At 46.1% G+C, this 14806-nt stretch overlaps 1 protein-coding gene across 8 annotated transcripts in view; it reads left to right on the top strand.

Moving 5' to 3' along the window:
- Positions 1-14806, top strand: part of ZNF618 (zinc finger protein 618) — a 122974-nt gene that overhangs the window by 83875 nt on the left and 24293 nt on the right. For 6 of the 8 annotated variants that reach the window (XM_030461113.1, XM_030461117.1, XM_030461120.1 and 3 more), the window contains 6 exons: positions 4156-4245; positions 5598-5633; positions 6377-6454; positions 7466-7555; positions 12496-12684; positions 14120-14203. In XM_030461113.1, coding sequence (XP_030316973.1) covers positions 4156-4245; positions 5598-5633; positions 6377-6454; positions 7466-7555; positions 12496-12684; positions 14120-14203 — 567 coding nt within the window. The remainder of the gene's footprint in view (positions 1-4155; positions 4246-5597; positions 5634-6376; positions 6455-7465; positions 7556-12495; positions 12685-14119; positions 14204-14806) is intronic. The other 2 variants (XM_030461114.1, XM_030461115.1) reach the window with 2 other exon arrangements.

A 14806-nucleotide genomic window follows, 5' to 3' on the forward strand; every position in this document is an offset into this window, starting at 1 on the left:
TTGGAATTAACTTTTTCTTGGCATGGTAGTTTGCAGGCTGAGGACCCCCTTCTGAGAAGCACAGGAAGCACCATGCTAGATGTCTCCTGTTTTCCTGAGAAAGGCCAAATGGTTGTGGGAAGGAAGTAAATGATCATGAAATGAGTGACCCTGGAATAGTTTGCCCACAGGGAAAGGTTTTTTTTTCCTAACTTCCATTTAGGAGCTGGCTTGTACCTTTGTGTGTGAGGGTTTCCATCCTTTCCAAATTTCTGGGTTTTATTATTATTTAATCCTTACTAATGTAACTCTAGATACTTTAATCCTCTTACAGGGTTGCTGCTGACTTTGGGCTCAGTCCTGCTCCCTTTTCAAGGAGTTTTGCCTTTAAGTTGAGCTCTGCCAGCTCTTAATTCTGTTGGCAACTCTGCTTGGCTGTAAAACACAGGTGTGAACCCTGCAAGAACAGTTTGAGTGAGGAGTAGCTGGAGGTGTGCAGGCAGTAAGCTGTTAAGGGTGGGTTAAAGTGATCTCTAGGTTTAGTTTGTGATACAGAAGTCTTGACCTTTCATCAAATTCCTGATTGCTGTCATTCCCTTCCTGGGCTTCCAGAGCAAAATCCAGAGGCTGTGGGCCAGGTGCCCTGGGGAAAAAGAAGCCTCTCCCCTGCCACTGGTGGTTGTATTTTCTCTGCCCTCCAAGCTGAAATCTGGGCTTTCTTCTCTGCTGAATATTCAAAGTAACACAACAAAAACATCTTAGCATACTTAATGTTGCATCTGGGGAGAAAGATGACCTGGCTGATTGTCCCTGAGGCAGAGGATTTCAGCAGCAGAGTGGTGGCTGCACACAGACTGCAGGACAGGAACCAGAACAGGAGCAGCACTGGGAGCAGCAGAAAGGAGGAGTCCATTCCCTGCCTTTACTGGAGGTGCACTTGTAAATGGTCAAGATGCTTTCAGATCCCATAAAGTTCTTTCTTGGGGTCATTGAAAAATCAGCTGGTTCACCCTCTCAGTGTGTCAGTCCTTCTGTCCCAGGAGCTGCTCTGTCACACAGCTGCCACTTTTTCCCCAGCCAAACGTGAGGCTGTATTTGGTGTGTGTGTGTTTCACGAGATTAAATGTGGGCTGATTGAAAGATAGAAGGCTATTACTTCTTAGACCTCTGTCTAGAATCCTTGCTTCCCTAGGAAAGACTCAGGAGTGTGCAGGTGGAATCTGGAGTTTGGGTTTAAATGTTCTTTTAAGTGTTTTGAAACTGGAGGCTTGGCAGCAGTGTCACAGGGGGACTGCTCACCTTGCAGCAGGGCTGTGTTCTGCAGGGCTGTTGCCTGAATACCAATAAGCACTGAACCTTTGTATTAGTGGGCTAATTAGGCTCTTACCCTGGATTTTTCCTTAAATCCTAATAGTGCCTGTTGATGTTTCTGCATTTTGGTGAAGCTGCACTATGTTGATACCTCCCTGGTGATAGGAGAGAGCTTGAATCTGATTGCACTTTCTTACCCAGCATTAGTTTGGCCATGTATGGTGCTGTCCCTTCAGGGGGTTTGGGGTGGGGGCTTCACTATGGCCTTTTCAGGAAACCTGAGCACTCCCAGTCCCTTTTATTCATCCCATAGAAAGCTGTGTAGCAATACATACTGTCTGTGGTGCCCCAGCTGGAATCTACCTTGGTGGAGCGGTTATAACCCAGAGCAGGAAGAGTGGCAGCATCCAGGCTGGTTCTGCTCTGTGAGCATCTTGCTAAAAAAGCTGTTTCTGCTGGGAGCAGCAGTGACAGTGATGTCTGGCAGCAGAAACAGCTTTATTGGGGCAAGAGGAAGGTGTCTGGCACCAGGGTGCAGCCCTGGAAGAGTGACCCTGTTTCAGAGAGAGTAAAACTTAGCTACACATTGGCAGCCTCCTGAGAGTTTCTGAATTCTGAGTGAACCTCCTTGTCTCTGAGACTTGGCACCATTTGCTGGCTGTTACCTCTCTTAAAGACTTGAGGAAGAGATAAGTACCAATACCAGCTGGAAGAAATGCTTGCTTCTCCAAACAAGTTGTTTCACTGTAATCTTTGAAGATCATTCTTCCTTCTGGAAAAGGGACCCCTAGCAAGACAAGCACAACCCTCTTCTCTTGGGAGGGTTTTTTTATCATGTTTTCATTTTCCTGGCACAGCCCAGGGAGGGCAGTGACCATTCCCAGGTCACCACTGCTGACACTGAGATCCCCTCAACCTTTCCTAAGTTACAAAGACTACAACCACCTGTGCCTGTTGGAGTCTGTCTGATGGCTTACCTTTAACATTTAATTGTATTCTTTTCTAACAATTTATTGAGCACTTTCCTGCCAAACTAAGGCCATAATACTTTTCTTTCCTCCAAATGGAGGTATTGAAAGTGTTTGGCATTTGGTACTCCTTTAAAAAATAAGTCTTTAGTTCATCTAACACATGGCTCATGACACCTCCAGAAGGAGGTTGATTTCTTGCCTAGCCATGTGAGACTGATTCCTGATGCCATATTATGAATTTTCTCTGCTAATAATTGGCTGTGGTTTTTTGCAACAAATATACAGACACTCACTAGCAATCCTTAGATTCTCTTTGTTGTCAAAATGGATCCAGGGCAGACTGAAACCCTCAGTGCTGGTGTGTGACCACAGAAGGAGACTGCATAAGATTGTATAATGAAATGTAGTTAAAAGTGCTTTTATCACTTGAATGTTCTTGCAGTCCTGTTTTGCTTCTCCTCCTCCTCCTCTTCCTTGAGCCCTTTTCTGCCTGAAGCAGGAAATCCTTTTCCTCATGGTATATATGCCTGGGCTCTGTCTCCCTTATCCAGCCTGGGCTTTTTGAAATGCCTTAGATCTATCCTACCATTGCTGTGCTCTGATTAAGATACAAATATTTTTTGATAGCAAAAGTAAAGTTCCAGTGCCCAGCTGTTTAACACCTTTTATCTTTGGCATTTTTCTCTTATAGATCACCATAGCTTCTACTGTCATTCTGCCAAGCAGAATAAAGGGGTGGAAAATGATTCTTCATTTAGTGTTGAAGCCCCATGTGCTGATGGACTGCAGTAGTGAACCCAAGTGAGCAATTAGAGTGTACCACTGCATAGTAGCTTGAAATATTTATTTATTTTAAAAATAAAATTATTGAGAAGTTAAAAAAAAAAAAGCTTACTTAATGTGCATACTCTGGTGTGTTTGAATGCAGTGCAGAAGTCAAAACAAGGCTTTAACTTTATTCTAATCACATGGATACAGGAATACAAGCAACTGAACTGCTGCAGGGGAGCTCACTGAATGGCAGCTCATCTGGGGAGCCAGGGGTGCTGACTCTTGTTCCTGTTGTGAAGGAAAATACAACAATTTCAGGATCCTTTGTGGCTACAGGAGCTGATGTGTTCTGCTTTGTTTCCAAGTGGTTGGCTACTGCAGGTTGCAGTGACACAACAGCTGAGCCAAAGACTTTGTTGTTTTCAGTGAGACCAAAATTAATTAATAAGAATCTCAAGCAATCTTAATCAGCAAGAATCTCAGAATTTTTGCATCTGTCTTGGCTTCCCCACAGGACTGTGGAGGAGGGGGTCTGCTGGTGCTGGGATGAGGGGAGGGGTCTAGGATGCAAACAGAGATGAAACTGAACTCTTTATCAGTCCTCGTGTTCATTGAGCTCTGTCCTGTCTTCTTTGGATCGTTGGTTGTCTCTGGGTTTGTTTTTTACAACATGCCCATACAGTACCTCAGACACAGTGATGAGGAAGCAGCAGACACATCCAGTCCCTGGTGTAGTTGGCAACTTAAGGACTTTTACTTCTAACAGCTCATCTCTTGGCTCTGTGCTTGGTTCCACCACTTTGTTGAGATCCTGACCAGCACTTGGCTGCTGTAGCCCCAGACTTCCAAAGGAGTTTTCAGCAGGTTCTGCTGCTCTGCTTCTTCATGGCTCTGAGGTCTTTTGGAGGCTGCACTGGAGAGCAGAGCTTCCTGAACAGGGAATCCCAGCTCAGCATCTTATATCCCACGGGGAGGAAGGGGTTTTCTGCACACAGCCTTGGAGGTGGATGGAGAATGTGGGGTGAATGTAACTGCATGGGGGAGCCTGATGGAGCAGCAGCCTCTGGAGTGTTTGCCTGTTACCTCAGAATCTCTAACATGGCCTGTTTTCTTCTTCCAACAGACAATTTTAGGTACACGTGTGACATTTGTGGGAAAAAATATAAATATTATAGCTGCTTTCAAGAACACAGAGACCTACATGCTGTGGATGGTGAGTACTGTTAAGACACCCAGACTCGAATGAGAAGCCTTTGCTGTGTGTTCCAGGGAAGGGCCAGGGTGGTTCTGCAGGATGTGCAGGACATGGCACAGCATGGCACCCACCTTTGGCAGCAGAGGTGCAGTCCACGGGTGCTGCTGCAAGAAGTTTGCTGTGCTTGGTTCTCTTTGGGTGCATCAAAATAACCCCTCTGCTGGGACCTTGCAGTCCTTCTGTCTGTATTAAGGTTCAGGGTTAGGGTAGATGTGCTGGAGCTTGAGTCCCTCAAGGTAAATTGCCAGTCTGGCTAATTGCTGGGCACGAGTTTGTTGCCTTTTGGTTTCTGACTTCACAGGATTTGTTCCCAACATTCTCCTCTGTGAGAAACCACATTTCAGAGTGTCCAAATGTTGGTTCATTTTGGTTAATCCTTGTGGTAGTGAACTGAGGCAGTTGTCAGTGGAACTTGCCAGCCAGATATTCCTCTGTGGATGTAGATGTGACACACAGACAGAAGCAGACACCCTCCTGCAGAAGGGCTGTGGAGCATTCCTACATGGAGGGAAACAGAAGCAACAACATTCAGCAACAAAAGATTTCACTTGCCCCTGGCTCACTGGGCACCTGAAGCTCCCCAGCTGAGAGCCCAGAGGTACTCCAGGCTCTCACTGGTGTATGATACTACAGGGCCATTGGTTTTGCTCCTCACTTGGCCAGGGAGGGAGCCCTAGCAATTTTAGAAAGAGGCTGCTCAGGAAGCAGAAGGTTTTGAGTGACTGGGCTGTCTTGGGAAAAGGAGCTGTTTTCCACAATAAATTGTGTCCAAAAAATGCTCTGGTTTTGAATGAACCATGTAGGATGTGTTCTGAGAACAGTCAAGGTTCTCTTGCAGTCCCTTCTGTCCTGGGGGACCAAAACTAAATGAAAGTCACTGTGGGATGGATGTGTCTGCTTCTGTCTTCAGGGCTGTGGTGCAGGGAGCTCTGCCTAGGGTTCTGTCAGGGTTTGGAAATGGCTTCCACTTGTGACCTGCAAGGACAAGGTTTGTCTCAGTTCCTCCAAGGGACTTCTTGTGTCTCAGCAAACACAAGTGGGAGGCAGCCGTGGATCTGAACTTCCCGTGGGGCTGTGTCAGTGTTGGAACAAAGGCCTTGAGGATCTGTGTGTAATAGGGCTGGGCATGCTCAAATAGTTCCTGTGTGGATGCTGCTGGGAAGAGGAGGGACTGGGGCACCAAGCCTGGTTTATTCTGTGGGGCTGAAATGTGCTGAAGCAGTGCGTGAAATGCAGGAGGAAACCAAGGCCATTTAAGAGGATTTAATTTCTGTTTTGTTTCTTCCCTTCCTTCTTCTATTCTGTGTTAGTTTTTAGTGTGGAAGGGGCCCCAGAAAACCGGGCAGGTAAGCAGAGATCCTTCATGTGCTTTATTTCACAAACCTTTTCAAACATTGAGTAATTCAGGCACAGCAGGTCCATTTCTACATTTGTAAGAGTCAAGGGAGTTGTGTCACAGATGGCAGCAGGAGAGCAGTGTCCTCTGTCCCTCCCCTCACACGTACAGCCAGTAGGTTGATGCCCAGCCCTAGTAGGTACCAGGCTTTTGTGGTACATACGATTGATGAGGCTTTTGGTGGTTCATGTCTCTGGTGATCTAGTGAGCTGTTCAAGGCATAAATTAAATTATTTTATAAAATGGGTTGGGGTCTGATTTGTTGCTAGCTGTACTGTTAGGTGGTAGAAAGTCCCTGGTCAGTATTTGTGAGCTGACTTGCTTGCTCACTGCATTACCATGGCCCCTTTCAGGCAGTAACATCATGAGGTTGGGCATGCACTGGAAGCTGATCAGAAAATGTGTATCAAGCTTTGCAATGCCTTTGTTTAGCCTTCCTCTGTATGTTTTTTACACAATATTTATCTGCAAGGTATGTTACTGATCTGGAAGGGAATAACATCTGCTTAGGGGACCTGAGGAGAAGCAGGGACAAGTCAGACAGAGGGGTCATTTGGTTTATAATTCTTCTCCTGAAATCTTGTTCCAGCTCAATGTGTCATTACAGGTGCAGGAGCCCTCAGTGCCCGTGCAGCTGTAGAAGGAAAAGCTGAGGGTGTTGTCAGCTCTGTTGCTGGTTCTGTTCTCTTGCAGACCCCTATGACCAGGCCGTCATAGCAGCAGATGAAGTGAAGGAGGAGGAGCCAGAGCCGTTCCAGAAGATTGGGCCAAGTATGAGTTGTTACACACTTCCAAATGTGAAAGAGAAAGCACAAGGGTTTCACATCTGGCATTAGCTGGAGTGCCTCTAGGAAAACTGGAAAGCACTGTGTTACACAGGGGTCTTGGGAGCTTGAAGGTGCTGAAAAATGGGTTAAAAAAAAAAACCAACCAAATTCTAGCAGCCCTGGCTGTAAGAAATCCAGCTCTGTGATCATTTTCTGATCAAGGGTTGTGCAAAAAGAAGTTTAAGAGAAAAGCTGGCAGTGCTTGGAGAGGGTCTTTAGGTGTCTTAAAGGTCTTAAGAGAAAGGTGCTTGCTTTCACTTTGCCTTTGTGATGGGTTCATAAAACAGAGCAGGGTCAAGCTGAGAAAGGATCAGACTTTGCCAAAGCATTTATCTGAATTCTCTGTTTTGCAAACAGTTGATTAACCCTGGATTTTCCTTTGGCATGCAGCTTGCTGTCTGTTCTGTTCTGTTCTGTACTTCCCAGTGCTGGCAGGGGCAGGAGGTGTCAGTGTGTTGTTACACTACACCATTACTACCACTATCCCCAAAGGAGGAATCAGCACAGTTCTTGCAGAAAGCACCTCCTCCTGTGGGAGAAATCTGCAGTTTCAATATCAAAGTTCTAACATTAAGACTTGACCTTGGCAACTTATTTCCTAGTTTAACTGTTCCTGTTGTTCACACATCACAGGCTGTCAGTAACAGAAGACAAAACTGTGTCATCTGTAATGCAGACTTTAGAAAAGGCTTCTCTCCTTTGTTCTGCACCCTTACTTACACACTTCTTTGGGATAAACTCCTGTACTTGTTCTGTTCTGCATGGTCTGTCACTCTGGAGTTTGGCTTTAACTGTCCTTGTTGAGAGTAAAAGCTGTGTGAATTACAGGACAGAGAAGTTCCAAAGGCATGAGATACACACTGGGTTTTTTCATGTTGCCACCTTCTATGTAAAAAGTGGTTGTGAGAGAGTGCTGGACTCCTTTCTGATCTTTGTCTTTGTTTTATTTCTACAGAAACTGGCAATTACACCTGTGAATTCTGTGGCAAGCAGTACAAATACTACACTCCCTACCAGGAACATGTGGCTCTGCATGCACCTATCAGTGAGTATCCTGCTGGAGATTTATTATTTCATTACAAACTCATTTACAGGGGCTGGTGGCAAGCATGAGGGTTGCAGGAGAGGGCATCATTCCTGTGGTTCTTCCCATCTGGGGGATTCCAGATGGCAGGACTCAGATCATGTGCTGACCAGGGCTGAGCTGGAATCTCCTTCCAGGGGTTTGATACTTTATTTTATTGTTCCACTGAAGGTTCTGGTACCTAAAGTGCACGTAACAATGTGATACACAGCATTTTTAGGCTCCCCTACTAAATAATAAGTTAACATACATGCTAGGGAAGAAGCACCTTTCTTAGGAGTTTCTGAGAAATTATTTCAGACAGTGAGTTAAAACTGATTTTTAAAATCATGTAAATTACTGGCAGCTTGCTGCTAAATCACAGGCAATAAAATATTGATTTCAGGAAGCTCAGGAAAAGGCATACTGCATGTCACTAGGATCTGCACTCTGGAGGGACACTACAGTCTGCACTCTCCATCCAAAGGGGAGGTTTTAATGAGCAATTAAGTGTTATTCGGTGCAAACTTTCAGTAAAACAGTTCAGAGAAGTTCTTGCTGCGTGCTGGTTTTGGATGCTTTAAAAGTATACAGAGAAGTTCTTTACCTGTGAACTCCATGCTTCTTTCAGAGTATAACCTTGTGCTTTATTGTGATTTTAATGCTGTGAGCCAGCATGGTTCCTCTTTGCCCATGCCTGTCCATGGTGGTTGATGATGAGGATGGATGAGCTCTCATTAGCTTGGTGGGGTTTTTAGCAGCTTGTCTGCAGCCAGCAGAGGGAGCACACACTGCTTCCTCACCAAATTCAGGTTCAGTTAGGTTTTTAAGTTATAATACAGCAGCTTTGGGTTTAGACATAGCCAGGAATAAATTGGGAACTGTCCCTTTTAAGCTGGGTTAAGGCTTAGTGGGATATTGACAGCTCCCATGCAGGTTCTCTGGAGCATGGAGATGGAGCAGGATCGTGTTAGAAGGTGTAGGGCATGAAATACCTCCACTGCCATCAGCACCAAGTTATTCATCTTACCTCCCATCTGCCCAGGGGAACTGACCCAGTGCTTATGATTGCACACATAACAATTATTCCTTAGCATCCCTGCACCCCAGGTGCTGTTGGTGGTGATCATCAATAGGTCCATCTCAATATAGATGGGCCCTCAGACACCAAGGCTTTGGTATCCCTGGTCCATCCCTTTGTGGATGGTTGAGAGCAGGGTGCTGTAAGGACTCTGCATTGAACCTGCTCAGCAGTAGCAGATCCTTAGCTGCCCAGTACTTCCCATTTCAAGAGGTTTTATGGCCATGGACATCTCTTCACCCTCCTGACCATCCATAGTGTCAGGCTGCAGCTGCTGGTGCCAGTCCAGGTTATCCAGCAAAAAAGAAAACCACAACTGTTCTTCTCTGGAGAGGTAATTGCCTAACGTGGGCCCTGCAGGTCTGACTGCAGTCTGAGCAGTCCCCACAGGTGCCTCCTTTCTCCCTGTGCAGTCTGCAGGGAGCCCTGATGGCCAATTTTGACTTCCAGAAGTCACTTTTGGAGGAGTCACATTCTTTTGTATGCTGGGGCTGAAGCTGTTATTGCACCATGATTTCTGCAGTAACCTTTGGGAAAGCAGAAGAAGCTGGTGCTGCCACAGATTAGACCAGCAGTCCCTGAGATGTGCAGATGGGTTTCCAGGCCCTTCAGCAAATATCTTTAACTATGAAAACACTTAAGATCAGGTCAGGGTCATCTTTTCATAAGGTTTAACCCCCTCCCCATAAACTTTTCTTTTTCCTTTTTCTTTTTTTTTTTTTTAATCTTGTTTTTTCTTCCTCTCCCTACTTCCTATGACCAGTAAGATTTATGATTTACAGTCACAAACCACTTACCCTGGTGAGCACACAGCAGAGGACATGGGTAGTTCCTCAGGCAGGCTGGACAGTGCATCCACCCAACTTCCAGCAGCTCAGACTCTGCTCTTCCTATGAACCAGAGGTCTTGTCAGGCAGCTGCAAACACATGATTTTGAAAAGCTCACCAGGCTTTTCTCATGCTCTAGCAGTCAGGTAAAGCTGACACTTGTGTCTTTACCCTGGTTTTGTCCTTGTGATGATATGGCAAATGCTAAAAATTAGCCATAGTGGGAGTGGGTCAGGACAAGACTTCAGCATTACCAGTTCAGCTCTCTGGGTCTCTCTGCTTGAGTGCCAGCTTCCCTTCCAGAGCCTGTCTTTCTGGTTTTCTGTGATAATGGATTAAAAAAATTATTGAAAATGGGCTAAAACAAAGATTTATATGCTGCAAGGTCAATAGGACCTTGAAGCATAATTTTTGGTCAGTGCTGTCTGCAAAAAAAAAGGAGCTCTGTTCTGGGGTTCCCTGGAATTGTTAATGCCAAATGTCTCCTTGGAAAGTTCTTTTTTGTTGGGGAGGAATAAGGGCTTTTTTGTATATTTAGAACTGGGCTATTACTCTTTAAAATATATATTCTTACAGCCTGTTCACTCTTAAGACAGGTGTCAAAGGCTGTTTCCAAAAAAAGTAGATTGTAGGCACACTCATTGTCCCAGTTTTAGATATGTCTCTGCTCAGAGGTGCTCAGGGGGAGGCTTCAGAGACTTCTTTCTGTCCTCCTCCAGGCTCAGTCTGCTCTGTAGGGTGGGACTGACTTAAGCACATTTGCAGGTGCCTGGGCTATTGTCATTGCTTGCAGGTGATGTATTCACAGTGCAGAGAAAAACTGGTGGATTTGGGATGGGGACTGGCTAGAAAAGCCTCCAAGAAAAGGTTTTATCCTGGTGAGTCCAGGCAGAGGAGTGTGCACTCACTGCATCCCTGCTGGTAACTGCAGATGGGGAACAGGCTCTGGTCATGGAAGTGTGTGCAGTAAAACTGGGGCAGCTCTCCATCTCCAGGGTGAAAATCCAAAGTGATGTCAGAGCCCTGAGGGCACTGATAAATCTTACTGACCCTGAGCAGCCTCACACAGGGGCTTCCCCCAGGTCAGAGCCTGTACTTCAGCTCTGGGCCATCAGTCCCTGCCTGAGCTACACTGCTGGTCTGCAGCTCAGTTGTGGATGTGCCCATACCTGGCCATGGCTCCTGTTTGTCTGTACCCCAACCTCACTGACTTCCCATCACCTGCCTGATGACTCTGGAACTCCCTGAGAGCAAAACAGAGGAGCTACATGATTGTCTCTGCCTGTGCTGCTTAGTCTTCAGAGGACATTGTCATCTGATGAACTAAAGGCTTCAGGTTCTTTTTTTTTTCAATTAATTAGCATGCTCCAGACTGCTAGAACTAATATTCTGTTGTCTGGCTTGCCCTGCTGGCTCTAATTCTGACTCATTGTAGTGTCAGGTGGAGGAGCCTTCTCTCTGAGGTCTGATTTTGAGGATGTAGTATTTGTTTAAGGTGGTCTGCATAGCACTGAGATTTCTTTCTTCAAACCTCAGCAGTAACTGTTCTGCAGTGCTTCTCCTTGTTTCTGACACTGGATGCCTGATTGCTAATTAGCTTGGTATGGACAGGGGCTAAATCAGCAATTGGCAGGAATGGGCCTCATGGGAAACTAGATGACACATTAGCAGGAAATTATCATATCTGGCTACATTTTTGCTGGCAGTTTGGCAGCAACTGGAGGATTATCCATGGAGGCTGAAAGGAAGTGTAGGAAGCAAAAACAAGCCTCCTGTCTGTTCAGCTGACCAGAGATGAAGAGGAGAAGTATCTTGACTTAAACTATGAGGAAACCTAGTGCAGAATCTCCTGCAGAAGTACACTGATATTTACAGGGAATGTCATCCTGGATCTGCTGAGGGGGAAGATGAGAGCAGTTCACATTCCAGGTCTGTAATGTCTCAGGGGATTTTGGATGTGGGCATCCAGTCCCAGTCTGGGTGACTTTTCTCCTCCCCTTTTTCAGCTGTTGTGCTGTGGTAACAGTCTGGGGAACTGCTCCATGTGGCTAATTTCTGATTTATATTCTATAGGATGAACATGTGCCAGTGTTGTCCAGCTTCAGGCATCCTAAAGTATCACTGAGCTATCACATCTGTAGGAATTACTGGTAGAGAGCTTGAGCTGTAATTTATGTGAACCTGTAGTGATTCTTCCTGGCAGGTGTTTGGAGTAGGACTTAGACTTCAGGAGATGTATCCAAGTTTCCATGGAAGAAGCCACCACAGAATGAAGGTGGTTGTTGGGTTATTTATCCATTTTTGTAATTTTTTTTTTTTAATTCTTGTGGCCTAGACAAAAAGCTCTCCTCCTGGAGGTTTTTCATATGACTTTTGGCATTGAAAATTCCTGCTGATCCTCATTGTGCATTGCAGAGACCAAAATGTAGATGCATTCAAAGAGCATTTTCAGTCACACTCAGAATTTCTCCACATGTCACCAGCACTTGTCTGGAGGTGGTGGCCAAAAGGCCTTTTGTGACTTGCAGGATGGGAACTTGGCTTCCTAATTCCATTTCCAAAGACCCCCTTTCTTTGGTTGGCAAGGTAAGGAACGTGGCTGGAGATCTGTAGGATTTATGCAAGGCTCAGGTAACCAAGTTGTAACAGCTCCTCCCTGTTCAGAGCTCTCAGTATCCCAGGAGAGACCTGGAAAGCCAAATTCAAATTTACATCCTTACATACATGGGCAGAGCTGCAGATACACCCTGCCAGGCTATGGCAATCCAGCAGCACTCCTGCATGGATGGATGGACGGGGTGATTCCTGCTGGAGGAGGAATGGGTTGGCCACCTGGCAGTTAAAGGTGTGGAAAGGAACTAAAAAATTTCAGGGATCTGGGCAAAATAATTGTTCCCTGGGGTCAGAGGATCCCGAGTGTCTGCGGGGGACTCGTGAGCTGTTAGGAAGCAGCCCTCCCAGCTCTGGGAGCTGACTGACTGTCCAGGCACTAGTTCTGAGTGTTCATATCCAGAGTTCTCTCGATCTCCACTCTTCGTGGCAGTGAAGACCCAGGGGAGCCAATCCAGCAAAAAGCCTCCAGCCTCCATAAACCGATGTTCCACGCTCCTGCACCGCAGCCCTTCTGCTGTCCCACCCGCCTCCCAGTCCCAGATGTTCCGTGCTCCAAATTCTGGATCCTCAGGAAGCAAGGCCATCACAGGTACCACTGCCTTTCTACCACCAGCTTTCTTAACTGCTTACTGTCCAGTCCTGCCCTGGGTTGGCTTTGGGCCCTTCCTGGACTCGGTCTGCTCCATTCGTGATTGTCCCAGCAGCAGCTGTGGGGATTTGAGATGCTTTGGCACTTAATAAATGGAAGATTTAGATCATCAGGAGGGTTTTGTAACCTCTTCCAGTGACAAGTTGATTTATTTTTAGCATTGGGCTAACCATGAGGTACAAAAGATTGTTTCAAATCCTGGTGTCACAAAACTGGGGAGAGCTTCCTGAGAAGGATTGGCTTAGTGGCTTGTCAGGTATGGGGATATTTGTTTGGTTTTCAGCTTTGTTTGACATTTAGTGTTTGTTTCTCTCAAGGTGATATATTCAGGGTTAGGCCCATGCCAGAGGAAGAGAAGTGGAGTAGGGATGTTCTCACAGTGCTCCACTGCCCACAGGAACCATGGGGAGATAAGCTGGGCATGTGAATGGTACAGAACCATTGCAGAGGTGTTAGAAGACTCAAGTGAATGTTGATCTTCCCATAGTCCCTGTTTCTTCCTTCCAAACAAGATCAAACCTTTAGAAAAAAGAAAGGATTGGGGAAAAAAAACAAAAACAAACCACAAAGAGCACTGAAAAATAACTGTAAATAAATAGGATGTGAGACAGAACCAAGCAGCAGAGAAGCAGTCTCTTAAATCCATCTCAGTTCAGGACTGGTCAATCAGCTGGTGTTTGAACCCCCTGAAATGTCTGGCATGGGCAGATCCCAAGCAGCAGAGGTGGCTGTGGTGGCCCTCCAGACAAACCAGGATGCCTTTGGAGGCAGGAGGTGTTATAACCATTCAGCAACTCAGTATTTGCAATTTTGGAAATATCTTGAACTTGTGGATTTTCCTGTGGTTTTTCCAGACATCCTGGGTAGGCTCTGAGACAGCCCCTCAGTCCTCAACCTTTCAGGGAGGGTGTTCCTAAAAGGAGTGCAGATGCCTGGGAAGTGCAGGGGGAGCTGGCACAGAGCTTCTGTAGGTGACACTCTGTGTGCTGTGATGAGGACTCAATCTGCAGATGTGGCCACCTGGGCCAGGGGCTTTTAGGGGCTACTTACTGCCTTAAGGAAGAGTAAGATAAGGGTTGGGTTTTTTTGCAGGGGAGGAAGCCATGACCCTTCTGGTTCAGTCAGGACTGGTGTTCATGGGCTCCCTAAGAGCCAATCCAGGTCACCTCAGCCAGAAGGCGTTCAAGAAAAATACCTACCTGTTATCCCTTCAATGAATCTGGCCCATTTGCCTCCAAAATGAGGTATTTGACCTTTCTGCTGTATTCAGGGTATGGAATTATGTGGCACAGGAGCATCTTGTCTTGCCTCCTGTCTGTGTGGTTCTGCATCCAACCTTGACCAGTCACCATTCCTGCTTTTGTTCTCCACCCAGCAGAAAGTGCTTTCAGCAGGAGAGTGGAAGGCAAAGCTCAAAACAACTTTGAAGAAACAAACAGCAATTCTCAGAACTCCAGTGGTAAGTGTGTTTACTCTCTCTCCTGCTCTTGCTTTCCACATCCCTCTCCAGAGCAGGACTCAGGTGTGATGGGTGATTGTTGATACATTCAGGGTACCTTCCACAAGCTCCCAAGCTGCTAATCTTCCTGGGGGGGTGCCCTCTGTTCATTCTTGCCCAGGTTCCTGGCACCCCAAGCCTGTAAGATAGGTGATAGAGGGATCCTGCTCCCAAAGTCCAGGTGCTTTGGCATAGATTTTTAAGTGGGGAGCAGAGATGTTGAGAAAGGGGAATATGGATGGAGGTGAAGCAGTCAGTACTGGTTCTTTGTGCATCAGTGAAGCCCTGGTGCAGCAAAACCCTTTTCAACAAGCAAGAGAAGTTTGAGGGCTATGAGTAGAAGAGCAGTTTGCATACTACAGTGATGCTAAATGTGCCAGTTTATTTACACTGTCACCTGAGCCCAGCTGTATGTGGGTTTCCTACATGGATGTCACAGCATGCTCACTATGTAGATGTATCAAAATACATTTGCTAGAATGAATTAAAACTTACTGCTCTTCTGGAGTTGCCTTTGAGTTTTAAGTCCAAGTGGTAGTCATTAAACATAACCACTGGCCTAGA

The sequence above is a fragment of the Calypte anna genome, chromosome 17 (assembly GCF_003957555.1).
Source record: "Calypte anna isolate BGI_N300 chromosome 17, bCalAnn1_v1.p, whole genome shotgun sequence".
Taxonomy (NCBI): Eukaryota; Metazoa; Chordata; class Aves; order Apodiformes; family Trochilidae; genus Calypte; species Calypte anna.